The sequence below is a fragment of the Pteronotus mesoamericanus genome, unplaced genomic scaffold (genome assembly GCF_021234165.1).
Source record: "Pteronotus mesoamericanus isolate MK-2021 breed Mesoamerican mustached bat unplaced genomic scaffold, CSHL_Meso_final contig_130, whole genome shotgun sequence".
Lineage (NCBI taxonomy): Eukaryota > Metazoa > Chordata > Mammalia > Chiroptera > Mormoopidae > Pteronotus > Pteronotus mesoamericanus.
Window position 1 is genome coordinate 6,005,882 of NW_026555060.1, and position 12,900 is coordinate 6,018,781.

Below are 12,900 nucleotides of genomic sequence, written 5' to 3' on the forward strand. Positions count from 1 at the left end.
ACGCTTTCATTACCTTCAAAACAACCCCATGCTCATTAGCAGTCACTCCTCATTTCCCTAATCCCCTCTCTTAGCCAACCACTAACTCTGCTTTCATCTCTACAGATGTGCCCATTCTTGATATTTCATATACATGGAATCATACAATATGTGGTATTTTATGACTGGCATCTTTCACTTACCATAATGTTTTTAAGGGTTATACATATTGTATCAGATCAGTATTTCATTCCTTCTCATAGCTGATTAATATACCATTGTATGGATATAATACATTTTATGTAACCATTGGTGAAGAGATGATGGACATCTGGTTTGTTTTTAGGTTTTAACTATAATGAGTAATGCTGTTATGAACCTTTGTGTACAAGTTTTTATGTGGCATGCGTTTTCATTTCTCTTAGGTATATACCTGGGCTAATTCTTTTTTATCTTTCAAGAATTGACTTTGGGGTCATGTCTTCCAAATCTGTTTCCTAGCCTCCTAGCAGTATTAAATGTTCATTCCTTACAATTCAACACTGGTAGTACTTAACACATTATATTGAAATTATCTGTTTGCGTGTTTATTCCTCTGAGTTTCTGGAGAGCAACATCAGTGCCTTATTTGACTTTGTATTGACTGCAAAGAATACAGACGTTCACTTAATATTTGTTGAACTAGAAAAACTATAAAGCAGTCTATACTTTAAAATGAAATAAACTTTTTGGTTATTTTCTTCTGTCTTAGGTTCCTGGGCTTTTTTTTTAAGTCTCTTGGAATATGTATGTATGATCTTGAATTTATCTTTTTTTCAAGGCCTGAAAAGAAAACAAGAAAAGGTACCAAAGAAAAAGCATCAGATGAAAAAAAAAATGAGATAGAAAAAATAAAGTCATACCCCTTTATGGAAGGTGAACCTGAGGATGACGTCTACCTAAAGCGCTTATATCCAAGGCAGATATACGAAGTGGAGAAAGCTATTCATTTGCTTAAAAAATTTCAAATTCTGGACTTTACGAATCCAGCACAAGGTGTCTATCTTGATTTGACACTGGATATGGAACTGGGGAAAAAGGTATATAGACTCAATTAAAATGAATTTATTTGTGAACAATGGCTGTATAAATTGTCATTTCTTAATTTTTTTAAACACTTGCCTTTAATAATAATTTTTAGAAAAACTTTTGTTCTTTCTGTATTTTAGCATGAAAAATATATTTGTTTTTTAACTTTCCAAATATAAAATAGAATGTTAAGCATACTCTGCATGGTTGATGAGATATATGTCCTATTTAGCAGAAAATCATTGGTACAGATTTCAACAATAGTAGTAGTAAAGTTAAATGAGGTATTACTGTAACTTTGAAAAATTACTTAAGCTGCCTGGATGTCATACTCCTTCTCTGTAAATGAGGATTTTGGATTAGCTGAGTGGCCTTCAGAGATTTCCTTGGAGTTTGCATGGCTGGGGTGCCAGACCCCCTAGTTGCTTCAATCAGAATCTTTCTGTTTTATCTGTTTTTATATTGTAGTTCCATGGAAGACTTTTGTTTATTAAACTCTAAAAGTAGGAAACACACTAGATTAGAATTGATGTCCATTATAGCTCTCAATTTTGCAAGTCTCATTTAAGAAATGTGACTTTTTTGGAAATGATATTTAAATTCTTATTCTCAGGGTATCTTTTTTGGTCAAACTAGAAGGTATAAGTTTTTGAGTGCAGTTGAACAACCTCAACAATAACAACAGTAACTGAGCGTGCGGGAGGGGGCAGGAGAGACATGCTTAAGAGCGTGGGCTCTGGGGCCAGGTTTCAGGCAGCACAGGCCAGCATCCTGATGTCACCGTGTATTCCTGGGCTTCTGGTGTAACCTCTTCAAAGCTCAGTTTCTTCATCTCTTTAAAAAAGGAGATAAAAGGCTTCGTTCAAATGGTTATAGCAAAGATTAAATGAGATAATGCATGTAAAGGACTTGGTGGGTGTTTAATAATAATAACAATGAACATTTACTGGAAACATGTATCAGCCACAATACTAAATGCTTTGCATGCATTTTCTCATTTTACCCTATAATAATCTCAGAAGAAGTAGCTGAGACACAAAAAGTGAAGTAATTTGCTTAAGGTCACAGAACAGGAGTTAGAGTTAGGATTTGAACCATCTGTCTTCTTAGTTTTTGTTAGAAACAGCTTATACTAGCTTTGTTATAATTTTATTTTATACCACAGTTTTACTGTTAGTTTATTTATTTCAGAAATGTTGTGATGTTCAAGATCACTTTCTCAGTCAACCATTAATGTGTTTCTTAAAGATGTCTTGTAGGACTACAAGTTTCATTTCATACATGGAAGTCACTTTAAACTAGATACATTGAAAGGGTACTGTTGTCTTCCTAAGACATTTTTTGTTCTGGGTAGACTGCTTGTACAAGCCAGTATGCCCCAGGGGATGCCATTATTATGATTGCTTGCCATTAAAAATTTACTGAAACCAGTTGTGACATGTTAATGGCAAAGGAATGCCAGTGAATAAAACTGAGTTGCATGTCTGATAGAAAATGTGCTTAAGAGTTTGTGTCTCTTGTCTGAAAAGAAATCCTCAGGAGGTTATTTCTACTCAAAATAAACTAAAAATACAATTTTTCAGTTTTATTTAGGGAACAACCCCTTTTCCCTTTTTTCCAGACCTTATAACTGCACCAAAACTATGGACCCAGGAACTCATTTCCATGGGAAATTTTCCTAAGAGATCTGAGGCACAGGCCTAGACAGGACCTTGACCAAGTGACTGAACAAATTAGTTCTGAGGACCTGTAGAATATCCACCCATATTAGCGTGCCTCAAGTGCATGCGACTGTTTAGTTTAGATTTTCCAATTCTCTTCCTAAATATATCTGAAAATATAGGTGGGTTAGATTGTTCCAAAATAAACCCACTCGAAGAGCCTTTTAGGCTTAGCATTCTGTCCTAGATTTAGAGTTAATAGCACTGGATTGTTGAGATTAGAGGTGACCCACTGGGCTCATCGGCTAGATATTATATATTATTCAGTATACACAGTTACTTTTATGTCCTCCTTGACGATGTCAAAGGATTACATTTTCTAGGAGGAAGGGAGAGAAACATTGAATTGTTGTTCCACTTATCCATGCATTCATTGGTTGATTCCTGTATGTGCCCTGACTGGGGATCAAACCTGCAACCTTGGCATGTTGGGATGACACTCCAACCAACTGAGCTACCTGGCCAGGGCTAAATGTTTTTAAATTTAATTCAAGGTGGCAAATATTTATTGGCATCCACGTGGAAAGCATTGTAGTAGGTGCTGGGGAAGATAGGGATATGCAAACAGATCTCTTAATATATGAGAGACTGTGATGAATGATGTAGAGATAGAAGCCAAGTACCATAGAGTATGGAGCTGGGAAGTGGGATTTAGATTTTCATTCATTATGGTTTCTTACAAAAGAAATATAATCTCATGTCTTAAATTATAATCAGTGCATGGTTCTTGATTGATGAGAGGATATATGGTAGAATTAAAACATTAAAAACAAAATATGTTCTCTTTTTTATAGATATGAGATACAGAAAAGGTGAATAAATTTTTCATAATCATTTTTCCATTGTTTTGTATTTAGAAAAAAGTGGAGCCATTTGCCAGTGTTATTAGGTTGCCATACCCATTTGCTTCAGAAGTCAATAAAGTTGCTGTATTTACAGGGGTGAGTAATCTTTTTCAATGTTTTATATTGTTTAATTTAATATAACACATTAATCAATGGTTAGAGTAACTGAATGAGTTAGAGAAAATTCTAGCGTTCACCTAGTCTTATTTTCCCCATTTGAAGCTTAAAGCAGGAAGATGACCCATTTGAGGTTATGTCATTGGTATGAGGAAAAGCTAACTTAGAATGTTACCTTCATCATTATTAGTCTACCACATTGTGTTTCTCACAAGAAACGGAAGAAAAGTATAGAATTTATCCTACTAGCTCCTGCTTCCTACTCAAACTCCTCATACAACAATAAGATTATTTTAAAGCAATGGGCCCACATAGTGCTGTGAAGACATGGAAACCACACTTTTAGAGAAATACCTAGTCTAGAAAGTGAAGAAAGACAAATACAGTAATAATAGCCTTTTGTAAATCTTTTTGTATTATAAACATTTATTTATAATGTGCTTATGAACTTGTTTTATAAAGTGTTTTGATTCTTCTTCATCTGTCTCACTTTAAAGAAAGAAATTCTTTACTTTTTTTTCCAGTAAAGTGAAGCATATGGTTGTTGGAATGCCACAAAACTTCAGTAACTAAGGCAGTGATACATTTTCACAGTAAAACCAAACAATATAAATGGAGCATAGAGAAAAGATAACTAATATTGTATATCTTTCTTTGAATTTTCAGACAGGCTAAATTTTGGTTGTGTCATTTATTAAATTAAAAAAACTTTTCCTCTTTATTGGTTTTATAAAATGTCTCCATTTAAGTTAGCAAAACTAAGTATTTTTAATCTTTTACTTTTGGAAGGTGTGGTATTTATGGCATTGGAGGCTTAGGTTGAACTAGTTGGTAGGTTCCTAATGCCTTACCTTTTGTATTTGCTCATGTTTGTTGCTCATTCACCAACAAGCTAAACTTGTTCTGGATATAATATTTCTGATTCATCTCATTGAATATTGATACACTTTCAATGATAAGTAAAATCCACAATTTTTATTTTTAACTGATATTATTCCTGACAAAATACTTGAAAGGAGAGTGAATTTGTTTAAAGATTGTTGTTGAAACTATTTTGGTAGAGTGCACCAGAGATTAAAATAGCAGAAGAAAATGGAGCTGCGTTTGCAGGAGGAGCTGATCTCATTCAGAAGGTACAGTGTTGTTTTCACATTCATTAGTTACAGAAATTATTCTGTTATCTTTGCCATCCATTTATTTATTACATGTGGAACATAGCCACTATATTCATATCGTTTGGTAAGTGGTTAGTAGAGCTTTATGGAACAGGGTAACAATTCCTATTCTTTTGAGTTTCAAAATCAAGCTAAGAAAAAACTGCACAGACATTCTGATATTACTTATGCTTGATTTATATTGTGATTGTTCTTTTTCTAGCTTCCTATATGTTTGTGAAAGTTTGGTGGGTAGACTGGAAAGGGCAATATGTATGACTCTACGTGGTTTTGAATGTGAGGTTTAAATGAAATCCGAAAGGCAGCAGAAGTGGGTATCTCCATTCATGTTTTGAAGATCAAATACTTGTTTTGCCTTTTTGGCGTGAAAAGTGTGATTAATTTTAGTAGATCACAAAGGATAGTATCTGACCTCTCTAATATGGTACTTGGGGTTACTCCTAACTTTTAACGCTCCATCCCTCCCCCGCTACCCCTCCGTTCAGAGTGACATCGGCTCAGCGTGGAGACCACAAATGATCATGTGGCCCGCCTTGAGGAAATAACAAAAAATGTGTGGAGCCTCTTCAAAACAAGAGGGTTTTTTTGTTTTCTTTTTGTTTTGTTTTGTTTTTAAATAAGTAGGAAGAAGAGGTATGTCTGTTGAATTTGGGGAGTTATTTTGCAAGTACAAATGATCTTCACATTCTCTAAAATTCCAAATTTAATCATTTAGGTAATGGAATATGTTTCTTTTTGTTTTTAGAACAGGGAAAATATGATTTAAAAATGTCTTTTGTCCCACATTCAGATTTTGATTTGGGGAAGTGTTAACCGGGCCTTCCTTTGGGATGTATAACAGTGATTGTAGTTTGTCTTTTTCTCTCCCAATAATACTATAAATTTGGTGTGGATTTTGGATTTTTAAGGGAAGTCTCCAGATTGATTTTTGGGAGCAGAACTAATGGGAAATAAGAAGAGATTATGCTTTCATACAGATTTTAGGTTAAGGAGAGTGGTATTCAGTTCTTACTGATGTATCATTAATTTTAATTGAATAAAATTATTAAAAATAATACCACAGATTCTTCAGAGTGTGAGAGTAGAGGTTGGTCTCTGGAGTTAGAGAACTGCCTTCCCTCTGTTTTCTTCCTGCAAGTGTTTAGAGTATCTTATAGGACTGTCATAGCAACAACAAAGCTTACATAGATACTTTGACTCTTTAAACGTTAAAAAGTTCACTTTCCAAGAGCATAATGATAAGAGAGCAGAAAGTGTTCTGTAGCATTATTTAAAACATATTTGAAAAAGTAACCCAAATAAGGAAACCAAGTACATTTGAAATTATTAGATAAATAAAATATTATAGGGACAGAATTTCTCTTTTGGTGCCTCAGTGATGATCTGTTATTACAGGGGAAAATGCCATCTATATAAGGCATCATAACCAGTACAATTTTGCATGTTATTCCCTGGTATCTTTTAAAGTGCATCTGTGTTATTTGTAGAAGGTATTCAGGTACAGAAGTAAATTCAGTACAGTTTTGTAAGTAGTATCTTGTCTGCAATTTGTGTTTACACATTCTTGTATTTTTTAACTAGTTTTAATACTGTTATTCTTAGCGCTTTTAATAGGTGAATGTAGAATAAATTTACTGAACTTTTAGTTGTTTCTTAGGTAAGACCTTATTTACTTACAAGATTTATTTTCCTTTATTTTGAAATATCACAAGTATGCTTGGTTCTGAGGAAATTTAAAAATAAATTTTGTTTTTACTTGTCTTTAAAGCATAATTTAATTCTATTTAATTTTGTATTCCGTGATGTATTAAGGTTAACTATAGCATAACTTTCAAACATAATTTTAAATTTAATTTACTTCAAAGAAACATGTTTTAGAATTAGTATTGGAAGTTCTTGGAGTAGAAATTTCACATACCATTCTTTGACAATTCAAAATTACATCTGCTTTAATAGTTCTAATGATGAGACCCCTGATTCTGGATCCACGCTGCCTGTGTTTAAGTTCTATATCTGCCCCTTATAAATGCACAGATTGACTCATCTTCCCTAAGTCTTCAATTTCTTTATTGAAATGTGTGGTCAGTATTAGTACTTGTAAGGTTATTGTAAAGACTGGATGAATTAAATTACGTTAAATAGTGAGCCAAATGCTTGGCATGTGATAAGTGCTTGTTTAATGTAATTATAATGTTACTGTTATTAAGAGGAACACAGTATGTTATTGAGAGAATAAAGAATTTATAAAAAGAAAGAACAATAACAGGAAGATAAACTTTCAGAGTCACAGCTTAATTTCGCAAGAGTTCAAGTCTTTAAGGTTCACTGTAATCCCAAACCATGGCTTTGAATGACATACGGTGGTGAGATTTCAAGCAAAAAGAATCAATGGTAAAAATACAAGGTCTGGCACAAATAATGGCCCCTTTTTTATTACATAAAAATCTTTTATTACAAAATCATAAGCATGTAATTCAGTAACATAACAATATCACACTCAAGCATACAGTATGATACTTTAGGTGAAATGTTTAAATTGCTGCCCATCTCATCGAGATAATCACGTACCTTACCAACTACACTGAATGGCGTTTATTCTGCGGGAAGCTGTATTTATTGCCTAGGCAGTATTGTTCTAAAAAGTTACTTAATTTTATAATAAACTAAATTTTTAAATAGAATATATTGTAGTAGTCTAATAATTATTACGGGTACCTGCCTAAATTAATTTATAATGCCTTTCAAAATTGATATTTCTTGTTCTTGGAATGGAATTAGGATATGGAAAATAAACTATAAATGAGCTTGTTTTTGACAGTCCTACTCTTGTATTTTTAGTTATTGGAGGCAAAGAGAATTTTAATTTCAATTCTTTGTGAAAATAATTACAGATTCAGTTCTCTTGATCCCCTAACTTTAAGAAGGGAGTGTAGTTGCTAGTGATTTGGCAGCTAGTGGTTATTAATGTTACATGTGATCTACTGCAAAATTTTCAGTATGTTTCTTCAATTTTAATGGACATATGAATTCAGCTTTGGGACATTATGAGCCAGATACACTGCTACAGTGCTATATGCTAGCTTCTTAACATGTTTACCTAACAAACCCTCATGAAAGAATTAAATTTACTAAATATATACATTTTTAAATGGAAGTGGCTGTTTTTAAAAGAAAAGTCAGAAAATGTTTTGCTTCTAATGGTTTTCATAATTGGTAAATGTAATCATATGATCCTTATGTTCGAAGGAAAAATTGTAAAACTGAACTTCCAAAAAAAAAGGAAAATCGTGCTTAATGTCTTTTTTCTAAATTATAAGGGAAATGATTGCATTATACTTTATTTTCAGAAGGATAAAGTATTTCTTAAAATATAAGATCATCTTTTTTTTTTTCCTGATTTTTAGATTTTGGATGATGAAATTCAATCAGACTTTTATGTAGCTGTTCCAGAAATAATGCCTGAGCTTAATCCTTTAAGGAAGAAACTGAAGAAAAGATTTCCAAAGCTTACTCGAAGTAAGGGAGAATTGTTTTTATTTTAATATGCTATCAACAACTTTCTAATATATGTTTAGTTACAAAACAAAATTGTTAATATATATGTAAAGAATATGTCCTGGTATTTGAGTTTTGTGTTATATAAGAACATGAAGATTTGATTTTTTTTTTGTCCCTTTGGCATTGATATTGGTAATCTATTATAATTTGAAAACCTAATTGCTATATGGTACTTTAAATTTAAGTTATATTCTAGCTTGAAATTAATTGAATGTACTTCCAACTAGGTATGTTATCACACTGATTTTTATCTCTTTATCAATATAATATGTATGCTAATTTATTAGCTTTCTCCATATGTATGAATATTTACAATTCACGTGCATGACTCTGCAGATTTTTCACTTACGGATATTTCTCTCTTACAAAATCTAGTGAGAGAGGTAAGATTGCTACATAACTAGCCATGTTATAAAGTATGAAGTATTAAATGATAAATTCATGATGTGTTTTAGGTGTTCAGTAGAAGAGGAGTTTACCCATAAGTGGGGAAATTAGAGGAGGCATCATTAAGGGGGTGGCATTTAAACTGGCCTTGATAATTGGATGGGTAGATTAAGGGGAATATTATTTTAGGTAGAAAGAATCTATTAATCATAGACACTGAGGTAAATCAGAAATTATAGTCCATGCACAAGAAATATCAATTAGTTTTTTTTGGTTATATTGAAAGGTACCTCTACATTGATAAGAAAGAGAATAATGGCATATTGTGTTGGAAAGATAAATTGGTGTCATATTGAGAAGGAATTGGAATAAAATCCTAATAAGCTTAGACTTCTTTTTTTGTATTCAGCAAGAATCCTCTAGAAGCTTTCAAGGTGGGGAGTTCTTTAGAAGTTTAATCCTGCAAGAGTTCATAAGATGTATTAACATCAATCAAAACTAGAAGCAGGGAGACCAGTTTGGGTGCAATTACCAGAGACTAATATGGGTAATGTTTAAACTAAAGTCTTCACAATGAGACTGGAATGAAGAGGACAGATGTCAAAGATGTTAGGACTTTGCACTAAGTAGTGAGGAATGGACAGGTTGAGAGACAGAAAGGGAAAAGTCAATGATGCTGAAATTTTTTTTTTATGTGGTACTGGATATCTGCTGTAAATAGGTGTTATTTCAAATAACATTTTATAGTGTAAACAGAACACGTAATTTAAAATTGTTTTAGTGGATTGGGCTTCACATTTCAACTCTACTTGAGCTGAAAAATCCTGCTAAAATTCTTCATATGTGGTAGCCGCTAATACTAACCTGAATTATAGATTATGTTCTGTACTTTAAGCAATTTCTTGCATACTTTCCAATTTTTTTGGTGTTGCAGGGTTTTATTTGCTTGTTTTTGATAGCCTGCATTGAGTAACACATCTTTATTAGATATTGGACTGAGGTTTGGCACTTTTTATTAGGGATTTTCATTACAATCGTGTTTGTTGTCATGGAATCAGACTTCATATTCTTTTCTAAGACAGACCTGAAATTGAACATTATTTTAAACATTAAACAGGAATTACAGTTCAACTTGATGAAAATATTTTTCATAATTTTTTCTAATTCAAGCACAACAAAGCCAAACAATACTAAATGTAGTCAATTAAAACTGAAACTGTATATATAGTGAATGTGTTTATTCAGCTAGCTCCTTGCTTTGCACTGTGAACTGGTTTTTCACAGAAGTTAATTTTGTCACCTTCGCTCCTTTATTCATTCTCTGAATAACCCTTTAGGCCTTTAAGTTTTTATTTTTAGCCTTGACGGTTTTTTTAAAGGATGAGTTTCATCACAAAATTTGGCACTGTTGCTTTTAGTCTAAAAGGTTTTCAAATAACTTCATTTCAAGTAAGAAAAGTTTCCCTTCAAAATGCCTATTTTTATTAACAGGCTTTATTTTTACTTTCATAATGAATCATAGTTTCTGTACACCAGGATCAAGTTACCTACGGATATGTCCACCCTTTTTTGCTTAACAAAGCATCTTGAAAAAGCAGACCTTTCTCTTTCTCTTTCTTTTCACCGTCGTATGATCTGTTTAACAGCATTGGCAAAACATTTGTGTTCTTTAAACATGAAGACAAATGATTAACCTGTCAAAAATGTTAAAACAGAATACACCAGATGTGCATTAGAACAAATGAAGCTTGCATTATGCATTTTCAGAGCGTTTTCAGATTCTTGTTTAGGAACATTTGATTCCCCTTATATCCAACAAAAGACTTTAGGGTAAAATAGAAATTACATTTTGAGCAAATGGATGAAATTAAAAAACAAACAAGCCCCTACAGCTAAGCTCATTAGTTTCCCATTTTGTCCTACATTTTGCTGTACTAATGGGAGTGGGTGCAACCATCTTGGCTGGATTGAATGTTCATATTTTGCATCATGTTTAATGCAGCTTTATTTGTTTTATTTTTTATTTTAATTGCTTATGTAACTGTAGGCAAGTTCTCTATTTTTCAAGTGCACATTTGGCTTGTTTTCTAAGTATTTCTTTTTTACTTCAGAAAAAAAGACGTTTAAAACTTGCTGTTTAAAATTTCTCGGAAGAAAATGGGTTTACTTTGCTTGTAAACTTGCTTCCCCCAGCCTCCACAATATAAATGCTCTCCGAAGTTTTTTTTCATCTCTAATTTAGATATGTTTTGTTGATATTTTTGATATTTTTATTCCTAATTTTCTGTATTATTTAGAATTTACTTAAAAAATACTGGTGTGAAAAATACCTTGATTTAATGGAATCAGTTTTCCATCACACATAGTAAAAACCATGGTAGCATATATGGAAACAATTGAATTCTTTTAAACTGCACTAAGTTTTTGGCAGCTATTTGGGAAAGGGACATGATTAAAAAATTGGACCTACTTCCCCTGCCAGGCGGCTCCGTTGGTTGGAGCGTGGAGCATCGTCCCCTACGTCAGAAGGTTCCAGGTTCCGTCTCTCGTCAGGGCACAGTCCTAGGTTGTGGGTTGGATCCCCAGTCCCAGCATGTACGGAAGGCAACCAGTTGATGTTTCTTTCATGGTGATGTTTACCTCTCTTGCCCTCCCTCTCTAAAATCAATAAACGTATCCTCGGGTGAGGATTTAAAAAAAAAATTGGACCCACTAATGTGTATTTCTCTTCATATATAGCTCTTAGAATTGAATGTCCGTGCTCCAGTTGGATCTTGTCAAAAGGATATACCAGCAGACTTGTCCAAAGATTATTCACATCTACTGAGTAGGGGACTGCTTTTTGTAAGGAAGTTGGTGTTGTGTCATATTTAAGAGTAATGGATGTAAAATTATTGAAATCTAATATGAAGTGTTTTTAGCTTATAAACTGACATGGTATTGCTTGCACTATTGACACAGTCAGAACTCTTTGGTTATATGAAGAAAAATACTGAAAAAGGAATTTTGACAGACTAATCAATTAGAAATTTTTCTAAATTTTCCCCCCTTGTGTATTAGTTTAAAAAATATTTATGTGTGAAAGATTCCAGTGATGATTAGGTATGGTTATAATTATAATAGATGAATTATTGGTGTATGACAGCTGGTTCTATACTCTGATTTCTTTTACTGCATTCCCCTTGCCCTTCCTCATATACACTAAATGTTCTCCCTTCACAGGTCTTTGGACTTATTGTCCCTTCTGTGTGTAATGTTGTTTGCTTATTTTCCTGGCTCATTTTCTCATTCAAATATAATCTAAACAAAAAGGCCTTCCATGACCATCTTATATAAAATATCACCTGTCACTTCCTATTACTACTGGTGGATTTGTAATTTTCTGTTTTTGTATTCTTTTTGGGACTGACTTCTGGCTTCTTACTTTTTTTTTTTTAATTTTAATTTGTGGGTGTTGTTCCTCACAGGAGAGTAAGGCCATTTTTTGGTTTTGTCCACTACTGTATTGCTATGGGCTAGAGTAGTACCTGACACATAGTAGGTGCACAACAAATACTTGTACAGTGCTTGAACGTTAGTGCAGCATTCAGTTGTCGGAAGATACAGATTAAATACTGCAACTGAAGAATAGATAATCTACAATTTATAGGGGTTTTTTGGATTAGAATAATTGCATTTATAGTTACTGAGTATCTGCAGTGGGCCAGGCCTGGAGTGTGATAGCTGTGAAAAAGACAGACAAGGTCCTCACTGTCTTGGAGTTGAGAGTTTTGTTTTCTGCAGTATATAAACTAGCTCAACTGAGCATTTAATCATGCTCAGATTTCTCTAGTTAGACAAATAAACTGAAAACAAAACACATTCCCCCAAAACTTTCATTTGATTCAGCCATCCTTTCTAGCTACAACCTTAGTCTTTTTTGATGTTTCACACAAGTTTTTCCAAACAAATTGTTTTTAGTGGTTGGCTGCCCCCATTTCCTTATCAAGTGTTACTCTTCCTTTTATCTTTATCCTGCTGCATTCAGCTAAAATGTGGCTCTCAGTATTC

The 12,900-nt window shown here is 33.1% G+C and overlaps 1 protein-coding gene across 1 annotated transcript in view; it reads left to right on the forward strand.

Annotated features, from left to right (window-relative positions):
• MRPL1 (mitochondrial ribosomal protein L1) overlaps window positions 1–12,900 on the forward strand; it is a 53,462-nt gene that overhangs the window by 11,140 nt on the left and 29,422 nt on the right. Inside the window, exons 3-6 of the mRNA XM_054591903.1 lie at window positions 800–1,058; window positions 3,626–3,709; window positions 4,792–4,863; window positions 8,310–8,421. Coding sequence (XP_054447878.1) covers window positions 800–1,058; window positions 3,626–3,709; window positions 4,792–4,863; window positions 8,310–8,421 — 527 coding nt within the window. The remainder of the gene's footprint in view (window positions 1–799; window positions 1,059–3,625; window positions 3,710–4,791; window positions 4,864–8,309; window positions 8,422–12,900) is intronic.